The 18,163-nt window shown below is 53.3% G+C and overlaps 1 protein-coding gene across 5 annotated transcripts in view; it reads right to left on the bottom strand.

Annotated features, from left to right (window-relative positions):
* The window catches only part of LOC113957964 (ankyrin repeat and fibronectin type-III domain-containing protein 1-like), a 192,154-nt gene that overhangs the window by 65,061 nt on the left and 108,930 nt on the right, over window positions 1-18,163 (bottom strand). For 4 of the 5 annotated variants that reach the window (XM_027665902.1, XM_027665904.1, XM_027665901.1 and 1 more), the window contains one exon: window positions 8,895-8,935. In XM_027665902.1, coding sequence (XP_027521703.1) covers window positions 8,895-8,935 — 41 coding nt within the window. Of the gene's footprint in view, window positions 1-8,894; window positions 8,936-9,913; window positions 10,037-18,163 lie in introns of those variants that run through there. The other variant, XM_027665909.1, reaches the window with a different exon arrangement.

Genomic DNA, 18,163 nt, shown 5'->3' with positions numbered 1-18,163 from the left:
AGAGAGAGAAATGTGGGCTGCTTGGTAGTGCTGAGCCCATTCAAACACTGTACATGTTAATGCAGCCCAGCGCAGGATGACGCAGCTACAGAAAGGGATTTCAGGCCGTATTTATGAACAGGGACTGGACCCCAGACAAGAGAGAGCCTCCAGGAAGGCTCAAGGGTCACCACAGCTCTAATGTGATGCTGTGATGAAAAGGGCTGAGGCAGCTCTTGGGGGAGCTGTACGTCCTGCGCTGCTGGGACTGACAGTGGCACTCCTGCAATTAAGGTGCCCACGTTGACAGGGGACACTAAAACAGCAGAGCCTGGAGGGATGAGTCACAAATTGATCCAAAGGCTGGAGAGAATATCTTGCTGCGAAAGATTTGAGCTATATTGGGTTTACGGATAAAAATCTGCCACCCGCCCAAAAGCAGAGTGGTACCAACTGCTTTTATCCAGCGAGACATGGCAAGAGGCAGGGACTGGGAGATGGAGTCCAACAAGTTCTAGCAAGTTTTGGGTCAGGATTAGATGCCTCTCAGGGATGCTTAGAGGATTAGAGAACTCTCAGAAGGCAACCACAACCTCTTCAGGAGCTTGTGGCAACATTTACATCCCTGTAGAACACAGGACACCAAAGATCTAATAGACCTTTTCTTACCTGAATCCCACCCAAATGACTCCCAAAGGATAACTGGCCCTCTGAAGCTAACTCCTGCCATACACCAGGGTGAAGACTCAGGAGATATGTTTAATGGCTTTAAACTGATAGAGAGTACGTTTAGATTAGATCTGAGGAAGGAATTCTTCCCTGTGAGGGTGGTGAGGCCCTGGCACAGGTTGCCCAGAGAAGCTGTGGCTGCCCCATCCCTGGAAGTGTCCAAGACCAGGTTGGATGGGGCTTGGAGCAACCTGGGCTAGTGGAAGGTGTCCCTGCCCATGGCAGGGGGTGGAATGAGGTGAGTTTTAAGGTCCCTTCCAACCCAAACCACTCTGTGATTTTATGAGACAGTACCAGCCTTGGAGCAACAAGGAGCTGGGGAGGCACCGAGCTCCTCGAAGGTTCTGACCTACATGTCTGGTTGGCTATGAGGAGTCCCCATCAAGTGTTGTGCCAGAAGCAAAGCATGAGGGAAAGGGTCCTTCAGTCCTGGAGAAAGCCCAGCAGTGATTGCTGGATAAGCAGCTCAGGAAACACCTCAACCCACTTCTCCCTCTTGGTACCCGGCTGTGGTACTGGTGGCTGCATTACCTCCCAGGGCTAAAGCACCTCTGTGTTGACTCACTGCAGCAAACACTTTACTCTCTTGCTTAGCGGAGAACGCAGCCTCGGTTATTTTTTAAAAAATGTCCATCTTCCTACACTCGGCTCCCTCCCCGTGATTAATGCCGAGTGCCACAGTCGCGGCAGGGCTGCAGCTGCTGCTGAGGTGGCTCCTGCACCCAGCTCAGCGCTGAGCTGGCACCATCAGCCTCCCAGCACCACCAGCAGGGGAGGCAGCCCCGGGGTCAGAGCAGCAGGGCAGGCAGTCCCCACCAAAGGCCCAGGGATGCCCAGTGCCCAGGCACGAAGGGGCTGTGCCTGCTCTGCTCCTGTTTGCAGAAGCAGCAGCAGGGAGAGGTACCCCATGGCGGGCGACAAAGACTGAGCACCCGCCCCAACCCCAGTGGGCATTTTGGGGAACAGAATCCCATCAGTGCTACTGGGAAAGTGCCCAATTCAAGGCAACACAAACCCTTCGGTTGGGACAACAGGAAGCAAAATTTAAAGACTTTGAGTCCTTGTGTGGCAGTGCTGGAGGCAGGGAATCAGGGTCAGGCAGGTTTTCAATTGGACTGGAACTGAAATTACAGGGGTTTAAAAACCCCATCCCTGCTTTGGTTTAAAGAAAGGGGCTGGGGGGATCGGAGAAAAAAGCCCTGCAAGTTTCTATGACAACTGGTACAGTGAGAGCCCACACCGCAACCTCACTTAACACATTAAAAGCTGCACAGAAACAATAAAACCCAAAACTTTATTTCACACCAGGGTTGGGAGGGCCATTCCCAGCTGGAGAGCAGGGGCATGGCAAGGGGCTGGTCTAGGAGTGCCCTGGCCTGGGCACCCAGAGCAGGGTGAGTTCAGCCAGCCCCAAAAACTCGTTCTGCTCTCTCCTGGGCTCTGGGGACCACTGAAACCAAGCAGTCCTTGTTCTGACCTCCCTTGAGATAAGATATTTAATTTGGTTATCAAGGGCATCTTTGTCCTGAAAAATCATGGATCTAGAACAGTTTGGGTTGGAAAGGACCTTAAAGATCATCGTGTTCCACTCCCCTGCCATGAGCAGGGACACCTTCCACTAAAACAGGTGAATCCAAACCCCGTCCAGCCTTGCCTGCAGCACTTCCAGGGATGGGGCAGCCACAGCTTCTCTGGCAACCTGTGCCAGGGCCTCACCACCCTCACAGGGAGGAATTTCCTCCTAATACCCAATCTAAATCTCTCCTCTTTTACTTTAAAACCATTCCCCCTTGTCCTATCACTGTCTGTCCATGTAAAAATCGTCTCCTTCCTTTGAATAAGCTCCTTTAAGGCCACAATGAGGTGTCCTTGGAGCCTTCTCTTCTTCAGGCTGAACACCCCCAGATCTCCCAGCCTGTCTCCAGAGCAGAGGGTCCAGTCCTTGAAGCATCGTTGTCACCTCCTCTGGCCCCATTGTGGATGCAGGGCACTCTACCCTGATCCTCCAGCCCCAGCAGGTACAGAAGCCCAGGGTGAGCACTCTCACCTGAGAAGCAATAAAAAATAAAATGTGTAAGAGCTGTATTCACCCAGGCTTCACCAAAACAGTGGTTTTCAGCAGGACCCAGAGGGTGGTTGGGCACTGACCAGGCTCCCCAGGGCAGTGGGCACAGCACCAAGGCTGAGAGAGCTCAAGAAGCATTTGGATGATACCCTCAGGCACAGGATGTGACTCTTGGGGATGGTCCTGTGCAGGGCCAGGAGTTGGACTGGATGATCCTCGTGGGACCCTTCCAACTCAGCATATCCTGTGATTCTGTGATTCTGTGACTTACCAGGCACATAATGCAGTGTTGCCCTCCCAAGCTGCCTGGAGAGGGGGTCAAAAACAGGACAACTGGACCATTGGCAGGGGCCCCTCGCTGTTTACCAGCCTCGAACCAGCACCAGTGTCACAGCTTGGGAAGCAAATGGCAATATTAGCCTGGGTGAAGAGCCCAGATGCCACTGGGCAAACCAGTGGGGTGATGGCCTCCTCCATGCCCGAGCTTCTACTGGATCCCTGCCAGCTCTACTCCTCATCAGGGTGTGTCCTGCTCCCTCTGCAGCCACAGAGGAACAGCGATGGAGTTGATCCAAGATAACTCTCTGCCATGCCACAAGACACCTCCCACTGCTCATTCCCACTGCTGCTAACCCCCAGCTCCCTCTTTCTTCCCCCTGTTCATTCCTGCTTCTCCTAACCCCCTTCTCCCAGGCTGCTCAGGGTCAGCTCTGCTCTCCATTCCCAGATTGGCATTTGTCAAATAACCACGTTTCTCCAAAGTGCCTTTCCAGGATTCCCTTCCTTTCCCAGCACTCCAAGAGGATTAAAGCCCTGTTACCTGCCTGGAGCTTAGACTGAATCCAGTGGCCAAACTCCAGGGGAAATATTGTTTAAGTTTGCTGTACATTTTCAGTGTATCTCACCCCTCTGGTGAGATACCAGCACTGGAATCTCCTTGAATTATGTTGTGTGTAAAAGAGTTCGCTCCCGACTCTCCAGTAATTGCCTTAGCCAGGATTTGGGGTTGGAAGTGAGGAGCCCATGTTCCTAATCCCTTCTAGAGGGCTCCACTACCCTTCAGCTGCCAACCTGCACCCACCCCACAGACCTCAACACCTCTCTTCCACCCTCCACCACTTTGGTCGTCCCATTCCAGAGATGCTAGTGGTGGCACTTCATCCTTTCCTGCAACCAAAGCTGGGAAAAGCATTCTCCAACCCTGTTGGGGGTGGTCTGGGAGCAGTTTCTAGCAGCATTGAGTATCCCATGGTTCAGTGCAGAGAGATTGTCTTGGTAGGCTTCCCCTACCCCATCATTCCTTGCCATCATCAGCACCATCCCTCCCCACTTTCCATGTGCATCCTCCTCCCACTGCTCAGCACTTGGAACCTGAGCTGCCTGCTGAGCATCCCAGCTGAATGACTCTTAGCCACTGCAGAAGAAGTCAAACATAGCCTGTATGTGTGTGATTATCATCGTTACCAGAGCAATAATGTCTGAGCGAAGGAGGCAATGCAATGAACACTCTGCTCAGGAACACATCGCGCTTACTATGATGGCCCTTAATGCCTCCAAAATGTAAATACCGATTTCTAGATCTTTAAAACCACCACGGTTTTACAAGATAATGATTCAGCAAGGAAACACTTTCATCTAAGTGCTGGAACAGAAAGGTTTGAGTCTGCGAGATGAAATGTTCTGCTGTAAGAGGAGGGTGACAAGGAATTAGTTGCAGAGACAGCTCGGTGTAATGACTGCGAGGCAAAACAAACAGGAGCTACTGCTTTCTGGGAGGTGGTTTCAAAGGTTCCTCGTGTGTTTACACATATGAGGCTGGAGGACAGAAGGCGGGGGCAGCCTTTAATCTGAGATGGAGACAGATCTACCTGAAAGGGCTGTGGGATTCTGCTGGAGCAGGAATGGTATCCGAGACAGCAGGGCTCTCCAGCACAGCCACATTGTCCCAAGGGACAGGAGAAGTGGATCAATGGAGAGCCTTTTGTGTCACTACAGCTGTGTCTCTCTTGACACCTCAAAGTGCCTAGCACATATTCACTGCTTCCAAGTGACAGCTCTCCTGACAGCTGAGCATTGCTCTCGGCACAGGACACAGCGCGGGGAGGGACGCGGCAGCTCCCACTGCAAATCAGTGACACTTTAATTAAGCCCAGGTATTTCAGCCTGCATTTGCCAGGGGTTTTATGAGTGTTATTACTACCAACAGTTCCTTCTGGTTTGAAGAAACTGAGTTCCAGTTGGTGCCTGACACTGAAGAGCAAAGATGTGCCTGGGGGAATCAGCAAACACACCGGACAACCTCAGTTCCTGACAAGAGACTTCCACCCAGACGGTAATTACCTCCTGTCCCAGAAGAGCCTATTCCTGTCTCTGAGCAAGGTGTCCCTGGGTCCTCAGCCAGTGGCTCCTTGCTTGGGAAACTGCCTTGAGAGAGCAGCCAGGGCCCTCTGTTAGAAGCTTGGAAGAACCTCTGGAAACCTGGATATTCTAACAGCTGTATGAGCATCTTACAAAAAATTGGGGTGACAAAGGAGTGAGCAGGTCAGGAGTTGGACTCACCCCACTTGGTGCTTCTTCCCTGATCCCTACAAGCTCTGGTCAGATCCCAGATAGAGCTAGGCTGCAGCCAGGGTTGCATAAACTGCATCAGATGAGAATTATTAGCTCAGGATATATCAATCTGACATATGAACAACCTGCTTTGGAAACACAGGAAGGCATCTGTCCCTGTTCACACAACATGGCTGGAGCAGCCAGTGTAGATGAGGACACCTGTTAAGATGTTGATTCACAGCTGGAATTGTGGCCATTCCCAACACACCAGGCTCCTCTCCCAGGCATTTCAGCTATGGGAACTCCTTGTGTGCCTGTTCTTCATTGCCTGGTCTCTACCCCTTTCAGTTCACAATTGATGTAACTTTTCTTAAAATTAATGCTTCAGCCTTCTCAACTCAGGCTGCATCCCTCTGTTTAACATGGAAAGAGGGAACAATACTTCCCAGACCAAAAGCCTGGAGTCCCAACTCCTAATATGGGCCAGCTCTTGCAGGAACATCATAAACATGCTCACTGAAGCCCTTGGAAGCAGAAGTGCCTTCCCCAGAGTGGGCAGCAGCAGCGTTTCAGCTCCAGTGGCTCCAACCTGGGCACCTCTGACCTCCCTTCCTTTCCACTCCATATTTGGGGCAACCCAGAAGATCTGTACCTTAAAACCTCATGGATATAATGAGGGGGGAAGAGCCATCAAAGGCTGGTGGGTGAGGGTGGACACTGCTCCATGCCCTTGATGAGCACTGGGATATTCCGGGCACTTTGGGAACACCCAGCTGCTGGCTGAGACAGACTGATGGTAACTATGGAGTGAGAACAGCATTTCCATTTCTGAAGGGAAGAGGCAACAAAGGAGGGAACTCAGGGCAACACAAGAAAACTCAGCTTGATGGAGTGTCCAGGGAGGAGGAGGAGGGCACCTGATCAGAGAAAGCTGAACATGGCAGGAATGGAGCAAGAGTCACTCCCAGAACAAGTGGTGACAAAACCCACTGCTGATATTTCTGGCATGTGTATCTTTCCTTTTTCTATTTCCACAAACTCCACCTTCTGTGAGAGCCCCGAAGCCCCAGCCTGAGAGCAGAGCTGCTCTGACCCTGCTCCCACAGCTCAGGGCTTTGATGGCAGGTGAACTGCTGCCTTGGAAGCCAGAAAAGGAAAAGCAGAGGCGAGGCACATTCAGTTTGCTCTGGCATATGGGAACTGGAGGAGCAGCAGCTCCCTGTCAGACTTCTCTGGGCTCACCATCCTTGCCACACAGATGTGTCCAGGAACCGGCACAGTTTGGCTCAGCTCTGGGAACCAGCTGTTTCCCACGCTCTGGCTGCTCGCCACCACCTTGCCCAGGGCTCAGGGAACTGTGAATGCAGGCTGTGGAGCTGCTGCAGAAGAGCTGAGCTCTTCCAAGCCCTTGGCAGGTCCACCAGACCTCTGGCAGCTTGCAAGGATCTTTCTTTGCTGAGGAAGACCAGCTATAGCCCTGCCAGAGACTGAAGGGTCTGTAAAGCATCTGGTCCAGCCTTGCAGATGAGTTGCAACAGTGCCAGGGTCAGCCAGTGGATCAAAAAGCCAAATGGGGTGGGGGCAGTGGCCACAAACTCACCAGTCACAACCCCAAAACAGCTACTGTAGAGCATAAATAGTATGGGCATTAACCAGTGTTATGACTAGCCAAGTCACAGCTGGTATCACAAGCTGCTGGGCCAAATCATGGAGATCCCGTGGCCTCGTGGCACAGAGGAACAAGCACCCATAAGACAACCTGTATCTACAAGACCTCCTGCACCAGCACTCCCCACTCTGACCCAACAGCTCCACGCCTTCAGCGAGATGGGAAGCCCATGTTCTCCCACTCAAGGTAGGGAAACATTCCTCATTTCTCAGAGGAGATGAGTTATAAATGTAGCCCCACAAATTGTTGCTACCTGCCGCCAAAACCACCCCGCAGGAAATCCCAACAGTAAAAGCTTTTTACATATTTCCTCCAGATCTCTTGCTTAAAGCCTCCCCAAAGCTTCAGCTGGAATAGAGACACTGGAGATGCTTCAATCTGTTCTAAGCCTGCTTGTCAAAACACAGACTCCTCACAAGCACACAGCAGCACTACAGAAAGGAGCACCGAAATCCTGCACAGCTGTTGGGAGAGGTCACAGAAACACGGAGATGAGTCCTTTGCCAAATGTGTGTTCATTTTGTTGTTGCATCCACGGTGACTCCACCATCTCCTGAGATATTCCTCTGATCTCCCAGAAAGCCATACGGGATCAAACAGCCTGGGAAATGGCTCAGGCTGTATTTCCAGAAGTCTTTAGCTGCCTGCAGTCTTGGAAAGCTGATGAGTTGCACTGCCTTGAGGTGAGGGGGCAGAGGAGCTCCCTGAAATCAGACTTTCAGCATGGACCTAGAAACCAGCATTGAGCTTTAGAAACTTTTGGTGGCATAAAGAGGGACCAGCAGACAGGGGAAGAACATGCACACACACACACACACTTGCTCTCCCATCAAAGACAGGGAGCAGACAGGACTGTACAACGCTCCGTGACGCAGTCTGCCCTCCTTGGACATGCTCCCTCTGATGCCAAGCCTAACTCAGACCAAGGATGCTGCCAGGGTGCTCGCACTGCTGGGATGCAGCACTGCAGGAACCCTTTGGAAAGCAGCAAAGGGCAGAAGAACAGTGAGTTTTGGAGAAGAAATTTCCTCAACCCGGTTCCTTCTGAATTTTCCAAAACCCTGCTTCTCTGACAATCCTGCAGGTCACAGCACTGTCCTGCAACTCCAAATCCACCTGTGGGTTTTTTGTCACAAGAAAGGTGATAACCTATAAACCTTCACTCCCCCAAGCAGAGCAAGAGCAACACAAGGTCCCACACACGACATGCTCAGCAGCACAACACCCAATTCAGTGTCAGGGCAGAACCCAACCTCTCAGCAGGGAGACTCTGCCGTTATCCAAACAATGATGGTCACAAATCTATCCTTCCAGCAGGCACAACCTTCTTGCTTGAAGGTGCCGTGCTGGGGCAAGGCTCTGTTACCTGGTCTGCACACTAAGTAACCAACTGCCCAGATTAGTGGGGTGGTTTGCAGCAACTTTGCTCAAGTCCAGGATTCCAAAGAGCCTCTCCCCCCCAGTCTCAGCTCATGGTGCTGTTCCAACCCCAGTGGATGGAAGAGGACAGACATCACCATCAGAGCACGGCGGTGGGAGACGTGCGTCAAGATCAGCCCCTGGTGACACGGAACGAAACCCTTCTATTCTCCAATGCAGCTCAGCTGTGCAAATCAGGAGCAGAGGGAGTCAGAGGTGGGAAAGGTCACCCCTGCTCCCAGCTCTGTCCCTCAGGCTCAGCCAAGCTGTCATGGTTCCTTCTGACCTGATTGAACGATTTGCATATGCCCCGAAGCCAGGATGACTGACAGCCCTTCCACTGTTATCCTCACTTGTGTAATTGCAGCAGCTATTCTTGTACATTGAAATGTCTAATCTTAGCAAGGCACGGAGCTGCTGGGGAATATGGACCAGCCGGGAATTTCCATGCAATTGCTCACGACTGCTACTGGCACTTACTTTGGTTGGTAGAAGTCCTTCTTGTCTGCGGACCCCAGGCTCTGTAAAACACAAAAGACAGAGGTATTTATTTTTTTTAACCCTTCGCCAAGCAAGTATCACTGATAAGGATGTGTGGGGAGCAGAGAAAGGACATGTCTATTATTTTTCTGCCCGGTGGGTCTGAGTGGGCTGGACAGGACAGCTCAGACCTCCAGCCACCCAACAGCCATAGGCAGAGCCCACAGCAGCCAAGGATGTAAAAGCAGAGCTAAAGCAAAGATGAGGGGATGCATTAGATCTGAAACCAATGTATTCAGGCATGACTGCATCTCCTGTCACCTGCAGAAGTGTGGTACCTTGTGTCAGGAGGGCACTCATGTCCTTTCAAGTCCGCCCAGCTGGGAAGAGGACAAAGTGCAGGGTTTTGTGGAGGGACCAAGCCACCACCACTGCAGAGACCCTCTGGCAGGGCAGTGGCTGAGCCCTAGGCCCACAGTTATCCCCAGAAGCAGGACCACAAAATCCTTCTGCCAAAACAACATCAGACCCCAAGCATGCACAGAACTGGGAAGCAGAGAGAGCCCCGATGCTCACTCAGGTTCCCATGTGCTGCCAACTCCACTCCCAGCACAATCTAATAGAAGTCTGAGAGAATCAAAGATGGGCTGCCGGGTGTCAGGGTCCCCTGGGAGACCCCAACCAGGCTGATCCTCCCCACGGGGACCCTGGGGGAGATTGGCACTCCACAGACCCCACTTTGGGTACAAAGTGCACAACAGAGAGCATGGGTACAGCCCCAGGCCTGGCCCTGCTGTCTGATGCACCCCACAGACACCTTGGGCTCTCTCCCAACACCTCCTGACACGGAGACACCCTAGGTGGAGGCTGGCCCCTGACCCTGCTCCGAGGCCCTGGCTCATGGTACGCACTCCATGAGCACAGGAGAGTCCCTGCACCGTGGATGTGCAGGGACAGGGTGTGCCCAGCTCGGCAGGATGCTCATGGCCCTGGGACAGACAGATACAGACCCACCGAATCTGGGTGTCAGCAAAGCCGTCGCACAGCCACAGCCCTCTCCTCCTCCTCCTCCTCCTCCTCCTCTGTCTCCTCCTCCTCCTTCCCCTCCTGGTCTGGGGGTGATCCTCGTCCTGGCCCCGTGCTGGTGGGCAGCAGCGTGTGCCAGGGTGGAGCAGGTTCGCGGCAAGCCCGCTCGGGCTCTGGGGTGGCTGTTGTAGTTTTGCTCCGTGGTTGCCAGGCAATGCCGAGCTCCAGCTCGGAACAACAGGAGCAGCGGGGCCGAATGCTAATCAGGGCTGCAAGAGCAAAGCTTCCCCTCACCAGCCAAAGCCATGGGGAGCTCCCACCCTGGGGCTGAAAAGCCAGCAGGGAGAGGAGGGCTCCAGCTTTTAAGCAGGTGGGGATCCCCTGTCACCAAAACATCCCCCAAAAGGGAGCTCTGGCCAAACCAGCGAGATGGGGACATAGTTTGGTGGTGGCGAGCCCTCTCCATGGCACAGAGACATTGGTCAGACAGTGGCACAGTGGAGAGGCTGCAACCACCCCACAGTGTGGGGTACGTGGGCCTGGATGTGTGTCACCCTCATGCTCATCTCTGGGCACACACCTGAGCTCCATCTTGGGGTAGGGCTGGGAGCACACAAGGAGTTGCCCTTTGGGATGAGAAGCTCATTGGAAATGGCTGAAGATGTGTCAGGGCAGGTTTAGGTTGGATCTCAGGGAAAGGTTCTTCCCCCAGAGGCTGGTTGGGCACTGAACAGGCTCCTCAGGGCACTGGGCACAGCACCAAGGCTGCCAGAGCTCAAGGAGTGTTTGGACAACGCTCTCAGGGACAGGGTGGGATTTTTGGGGTGTCCTGGGCAGGGCCAAGAGTTGGATGGATGATCCTTGTGGATCTTTCCAACTCAGGAGATTCTGTGATTCTCTGGTTCTCAGATCTCACCTGCCCATGTGCCAATTGCCATGTCGGTGCAAAAGCTCTGAGCACTCCCCACCAGCTGGAGATGGGCTCACCCCTGGGCTCTCCCTGATGCTTCTCTGACCCGACAGCAGCAAGAACCTACAGCAAAGCCCCGTGGATCAACGGCCAGAGACCAAATTGGGGTGATCCAATGCTGCCACAGCACGCCCGGAGAGGTGGGGGAGTGTCCATCCTTGGAGACATCCAAGACTCACTGGACATGGCCCTGGGTGTCAGGACTATTTGGTGTAGGTGACCCTGCCTGGAGCAGGGTTGGGCTAAGTGATGTCCAGGAGATCCCTACATCTCCTAAACCACTCCATGCATTCCTGAGGCAGCAGAGAAATGAGCACAGCAGTAACTTCACAGGGTGAACACCCTGAGTGAGGGGATCTGTCCTCCAAGCCCACAGCATACCTTTGTTGCAGCTATGGATTGGTTTCAACAAAGCTCATGAGTCACAACAAATTCAGTTCCTTCTGCTCTCTGTCCTAGTGGGGATAACAGACAACTGTTGATATTTAAGGAGAAACCACCTGCAAACAGTTTTCTCAACACTACTGAAACAACATCTGCAAAACCTGCACCCCACACAGCCAGACACTCTACCTAGCTATGGCTGAGGTCCATGGGAAAAGCTCCCATCAGTGCCAAAGCCAGAACTAAGATTTTCAATATCTGAGATAAAACAATGAGGCACTAACTTTGCAGAGAGATAAAACCCCCCCAACAGTAAATTGGGCGGTGATCGCAGTAATGATGAGCCAAAATTGCTGATTTTAAAGCTTAGTAAGAAAATAGCAAATAAGGAAGAGAAGCAGAATTCCAGCAATATGACCAAGGAATTGGGACTGGAGCAAGACCAGGAGCAGGGCTATTGCCCCTGCACAGCCCTTTGCCTCCTTACTCTCTTCCCAGAGGAGAACAGGGCCGTGCCCAGCAGGCAGATGGAGTTACATGGGTCCATCCCACCACCCTGAATTTCTCTCTGCCAAGCAAGCACAAAACCAAGGCAGCAGTGGATCCAGAGGGCTCCAGGAGAGCATCAGGAATCACCAGTGAATGGAGGAGAGATTGCTGGAGGCCTTTCCAAGGGCAGGGACATCACAACTACCTGGTAGGAACTGGCCCAGAGCACTGAGAGAGCTCAGAGTAGAATCTGGGAAGATCCTCCCAGTCAGGGGATCACTGAAGAGAGTAATGAGGAATCATGTAGGGAACGGGTGATGGGAGGCTGAGGGCAGGACCGAGTGTGGGCATTGCCCTCTGTGGTGTCACACATGAAGGGACAGCAGTGTGGGCTGGGACAATGCCACCTGCTACCACCTCGGTCCCACTGGTGCAGCAGTCTCAGCAACCCCCAGAGGGGAAGCTTAGGGAAAAGTGGCCAAAGGAAGGGCGGGATGTAAGGAAGCAGAGTGGGGCAAAGGGAACACACAGCCTGGATCTTAGGAAAAATGTCCCAGCACTGGGATTGAACAGTTTTCAGTGGGAGGGATAGAGCTGACTAGATAAACCAGTGCAGAGGGGACTGGCCTTACTGGGAGCTGGGATTGTCTTTTCTTTTCCTGTCGGTGCCTGAAAACGCGGGAAAGAAGCAAATGAGCAAAAGGTGGCCTGGTGTTTTCCCGCGCCTTCTGGGAGGAAAGATCAATTCCTCCCAAACTGAGAGGGGATCTGGAGGCTTTCATCTCTGCAAGCAAACAATAAAAGCTCGAACGCCGGCCTGCGTGTGTGCGCTGCTCCTGGATGGTCTCCAGGCTTCCAGGGGAGCGTCTGCTCGTGGCTCCTGTGCATCAAGGCATAGCTGGGGACTCCAGAGAGGAGTGGGATGGCTCAGCTTCCAAAGAAATCTGGGAGGCCCACAGGTTCCCAGGGACCTCCTGCTGTTGCTCAGGATGCTAGGGACACCCTGGCCTTCCTGGGATGGGGCGAGTGGAGCATCACCCGGTTCAGAGAGTCCCCCGTGAGCCCCAAGCTTGCAGTGTGAGTCACCTCCAGTGGGACCTGCTCCTTCTCGCTTGCTCACTTCATTGATGACTCAGGATTTAGGAAGCACAGTTTAAATCCCTTAATGAAATAATGGAGAGAGCGATTTTTATCAGTCTGTCTTTTTAAAACAAATACCTCAAGCGAGGCTTGTGCCCACCTCCACCCTTTCCTCCCAAGCCATGTGGGCATGGGCAGCATGGAGGCACTGGGAGGGGATGAGCAGCCCCAGCTGCCCTGGCATGTGGCACTGGGCAAAGCAGCTACCAAAAGTTACCAGCCTTCCCCCTCCATCCCCCGAGTGCTCAAGCTCCTGCTGCCAGCAGGGCCAGGAGGAGAAGGCAGGGTACCAGGGTGCCGTCCCAGATGATGGATGTCCTGCCCCCAGAAGTGTCCAAGACCAGGCTGGATGAGGCTGGGAGCAACCCGGTCTAGTAGAAGGTGTCCCTGCCCATGGAATGGCAGGGAATAAGAATGTCTTTAAGGTCCCTTCCAACACAAATCCTTCCATGGTTCTATGATTCTCTGGTCCCAGAGCCTGGTAGTGCCCCCAGTGCCTCCCCCCTGGTCACGGACCTTTGAGCACCTGCCCTTTTGGGTGTGTCTGGGCATCATCTTGGACTGATTTTCTCTGGAGAGAAACCAACCACTGGAGCAGAGGTAGCAGCAGAAGGAGACACTGATGTCAAGCTCCTGGGTGCCAGGATTTTGTCTACTGAGGAGCAGGGCCTGCCTGTCAATATGATTAACAAAGTGTTGTCTCGAGGTCATTGTCATTTCCATCAGTATCCTCTGTCTCTCCCCATGCACGAGCTGGGCCCACATTGCCTCTGCTGTGGTTAAGGGACCTCTGTGTGATGCTCAGAGCCCTCTGCCCTGGTAGAAAAGCCCAACATCAGTGCTGGAAATGCAGCCTCACAGAAACACCTGCGAAATGATGCAAAGGAAAGGGAAGGCAACAGGACACCAGCTTCCCTGGGGCTTTTAGAAACAGAAGATCACAGAACAGATTGGAAGGGACCTTAAAACTCATCTTATTCCAACCCCCTGCCATGGGCAGGGACACCTTCCACTAACCCAGGTTGCTCCAAGCTCCATCCAACCTGGTCTTGGACACTTGCAGGGATCCAGGGGCAGCCACAGCTTCTCTGGGCAACCTGTGCCAGGGCCTCACCACCCTCACAATTTCTTTCTAATACCCAATCTAAATCTCCTCTTTTTCAGCGTAAAGCCATTCCCCCTTGTCCTGTCCCTCCAGGCTCTCGTCCAAAGTCCCTCTCCAGCTCAGTTGAAGACCCTTTAAGCCCTGGAAGGGGCTCTCAGGTCTCCCCGGAACCTTCTCTTCTCCAGGCTGGACACCCCCAACTCTCTGAGCTGAGAGGCCAGACTAGATTTGCCAGACATAAGGGCCCATACTGAGGTTCTCAGAAATCACCTCTGCCAGGGTGTAAAAATGCAGCCTCCCAAACTAGCAGAGGAAAACCCAGTGACATCTGGGCCTGTGCTAGGGCTTGTCTAGTGGCATCGAAACCAGTGGACCAGGGAGAAGGTGTATCATCTTCCTGATGGCGTTCCCAGCACTGCCCTTCCCACCCCTCCCCCGGTGCAGGGTGATGGAAGGGACACACAGGTGACAGCCCAGCTCCCTCTGGCACTGCAAAACAGGCTCCTTGTGCACATAAGACGTGTACAAAGTGTTAAAGACATTTGTGGGCTCGTCTCTATTTAAAACACAACCTACAGTTATCCAAGGGCTTTTTTAACCTGTTGGCATGAGTCCAGAGGAGGACACAGGGTGGAGGCCCTCTGCTCTGGAGCCAGGCTGGGAGAGCTGGAGGTGTTCATCTGGAGAAGGCTCCAAGGAGACCTGAGAGCCCCTTGCAGGGCCTAAAGGGGCTCCAGGAGAGCTGGAGAGGGACTTGGGACAAGGGATGGAGGGACAGGACAAGGGGGAATGGCTTCCCACTGCCAAAGGGCAGGGATAGATGGGATATTGGGAAGAAATTGTTCCCTGTGAGGATGGGGAGGCCCTGGCACAGGTTGCTCAGAGAAGCTGTGGCTGCCCCATCCCTGGAAGTGTCCAAGGTCTGGTTGGACGGGGCTTGGATTCACCTGGTCTAGTGGAAGGTGTCCCTGCCCATGGCAGGGGGTGGGATGAGATGGGCTTGAAGGTCCCTTCCAACCCAAGAACATTCCTTGATTCTACGAATCTGGGCCAATATGAGTGCTTGAATTTGTTCACTTAATTTCTCTTTTCATGCACTAACTACATAATTTTGCATGTTATTTAAATTCTATATTTCCCAAGCTCCAGTTACACAACATAGATAACATACCAGGCCAGCTTCCCTAGGCCAGCTCAACTCCAGAGCCAGCCTTGCTGGTCCCTGGTCAGAATTAGTACAACATGCTGCAGACAGAAACAATGAGTGATACAAAGGAGTGTGCTGAATTCCAAAATTCAGCCAATAAGCTGGGGAGATAACAGACGCTGAGTTGGAAACAAGGATGCTCACAGAGGGGCTAAGACAGATACCTCAGTATTAATTATTTATTCCCTCCAGCAGACATCAATCTTGTTGTACTTTTTCCTCTCCTAAATGTTGCCAAGCATAATCTCAGCTCATCTTTTTTTCTAGGCAGTGTCCCTGGGAGAACGAACTTATTAGTGAGGCTGGAGAAGCCTCATGCAATTATTTAGAAACTACACCAAAATAATTCCCAAAGACCGGCAGCCGCTCGCAGGTGGCAGCTTTCAAAGTCATTCCAATAAAATCTGGCTCAGTAACTCCCAGCGTAATCAATGCCCACACAAACAAATGGGAGAAAAACCAAGGGATGAGTTATTTCTCCACGCTAAAAGAGGATTCTGCAAAACAAACTTTGGGGCCACGGCTGGCAGAGGGCTGTGCCCTGCCATCCTCACCTGCTCACCTGCCTCAGAGCCCCTGAGCTGGGCTCCTGAGCTGGGCTGGGTATTCCAGGGGGATTTGGGCACAGGCAGGAGGTGCTTGGCCCCCAGGGCAGGACAGGGATGTGGAACCAAGGCTGCACAGCCCGTCCCCCCCATCAGTGTTTCTTCCCCTGGATCCCGGTGGTTCTGCTCCCAGGCACAGCCATTCCTCAAGCTCTGTGTATCTGCAACATGCTGCAGTTATGAGTAATCAGGAGGTGATGCCTGACTGTCAGAAGAGGAAGAAAATTCAGAGCCTGGGATGCAAGTGGTTGTTTGGGAGGAGGAGCTACCAGCTACCAGTACCCCCCAAGCATGGGCTGGAGCAGCCTGGGGCTGGGCACACCATGCTCCCCATCTCCCTTCAGCCCCCTGGCATGGGCTTTGCCAAGAAACCAAAGGGCTGTGGGAATTCTGCCTCCTCCCTGACAGACACTGACTTGCTTCCATGGGATCCAGCTCCCATCCCACCTGCCCCCAGCACTAGACCCTTCAAACAGCCCCAGCACTGCCAGGGCCTTGGGCTAGTACAGCTCTGAGCACCCTCAAAACATGAATGGAGGCCAGAGGAACCCTCAAATTCTCAAACCTGAATTTCAAGCTGGATGAACCAGGTTGCTCAGCCAAAAATCATGGGTGATAACTCCTGCCTCGGATGTAGCTCCCAACCTGGGGGGAGGTCCAGGCCCCCAGGCTGGCAGCAGCTCTGCACCCCCAAAGGCCAGCTGGGAGGGAGAGTAGATCCCACCTGAGTGCTGGAGTATGGGAGGGATCAAGGAATGGAGAACAGGGGTGTCTAATAAAGGGTCACACAGCAAAACAAAATCTGGTGGCAGGGGAAGGGTCAGGTGGGGCAGGCAGTGCTGCTCAGATGGAAAATCCTGGCTCGAGGGTGGGAGGGAGGAGGACACCTAACCCTGGGAATAAGGAAAAGGTCTTTGTTGGAGGATGGCACCAGTGGACCATGGGGAGGTGTGTGAGCCATCAGTGTGTGCCAACCCCAACCTCTCACCATCGTGGTCCTGCCTCCCCCCGCCTCAGCTACAAAGGCTCTGCGAAGGTAATGGCGATTCCCTGCAGTCTCAGCCCAGCCAGGGGAGGATGCCAATGGCTCCAACATGTTCATTCTTCAGCAGCAACCTCATCCCAGCCAGCTCTGGAGCGGGAGCCTGACCCAGCTATCACACCCTGACCCCGTGCACACACATAGGGCATTGATGCACATCCAAGTTGGGCTTTGAGTTCAATGGAAAGTGAAAAACAAACTGGAAAACAGAGAAGAATAGTTTTGGACCATTTAGGGGGGAAGGAGGAGGGAAACATGGCTACGCACACATGGTACACTGAAGTAATCCAGAAAACAGAACCAGGTCCTGTAGCCACCCCCAGCAGAACAGCTCAACAATCACTTGAGAGATGGAGAAGCTTCTGGTGTCCTCCAGGCAGCTGTCATTTCTGGAGACACCACAGATCTACAGGAGAAGAGGTGCTGTGTTTCAGTGGCTCTCTGATGCTACGGTGTTGCTCAGACACTGACCTGACCCCAGCACCTCACAATGCCAGGAGGTGGGAACCCACACTCAGGCGCTGAATCCTTGTCTCTGGTTGCTCATCCATCCTCACATCTGGGGGCCAGGAGGGGAGACCTTGGTGTTTTTCTAGGAGCTGAAACACAAGTGTAAACTGGTACTTTGGAAAATGGGGTTCATCTTCCACCAGAGGGTGGTTGGGCACTGACCAGGCTCCCCAAGGCACTGGGCACGGCCCCAAGGCTGCCAGAGCTCCAGGAGTGTTTGGACAACGCTCTCAGCATCTGATTGTTGGGGTGTCCTAGGCAGGGTCAGGAGTTTGACTGCATGATCCTTACAGGTCCCTTCCAGCTCAGGATATTCCATGATTCTGTGATCTCTCCAAGCCCCAGGACAGTGATGGGACATCTGCCCCATTACCAGCCCCTCACTCCAGATCACACTTTTGCTGGATCTGGCCCTGCCAACAGGTTGTTCTCTTCAGGGCCAGGCCAAGCTGGAGCAGTGCCAAATTCCCCAACATCATTAATTCTGCTTCCTCCTCTTCCTCCTCAGAGCTCACCCTTACAGGCACACTGCACAGCAGAGCATCGATCCACAGACACCTGTGTTGGACTGAGGGGAAAGGGAGCCAGGCCCCGGTGCTGGCACAGCTCCACTGACCCCCCACCTCCCACATCTCCTCCCACTAGGCAGTTACACTCACACAACTGGGCTGGCTGCAGCACAGACCCTCGCAGTGACTTTGGCTTCCTCATCAGCTGGGTAAGGAGGAGTGACTCTATCCCTACCTGCCCTCCTGCTGGAGGAAAAGCGAGTCTGCTAATGAGCATCTGCC

The sequence above is a fragment of the Corapipo altera genome, unplaced genomic scaffold, assembly GCF_003945725.1.
Source record: "Corapipo altera isolate COAL_440 unplaced genomic scaffold, ASM394572v1 146, whole genome shotgun sequence".
Taxonomy (NCBI): domain Eukaryota; kingdom Metazoa; phylum Chordata; class Aves; order Passeriformes; family Pipridae; genus Corapipo; species Corapipo altera.
The sequence above is the reverse complement of the archived record's forward strand: the minus strand, read 5'-3'. Positions and strand labels throughout refer to the sequence as shown.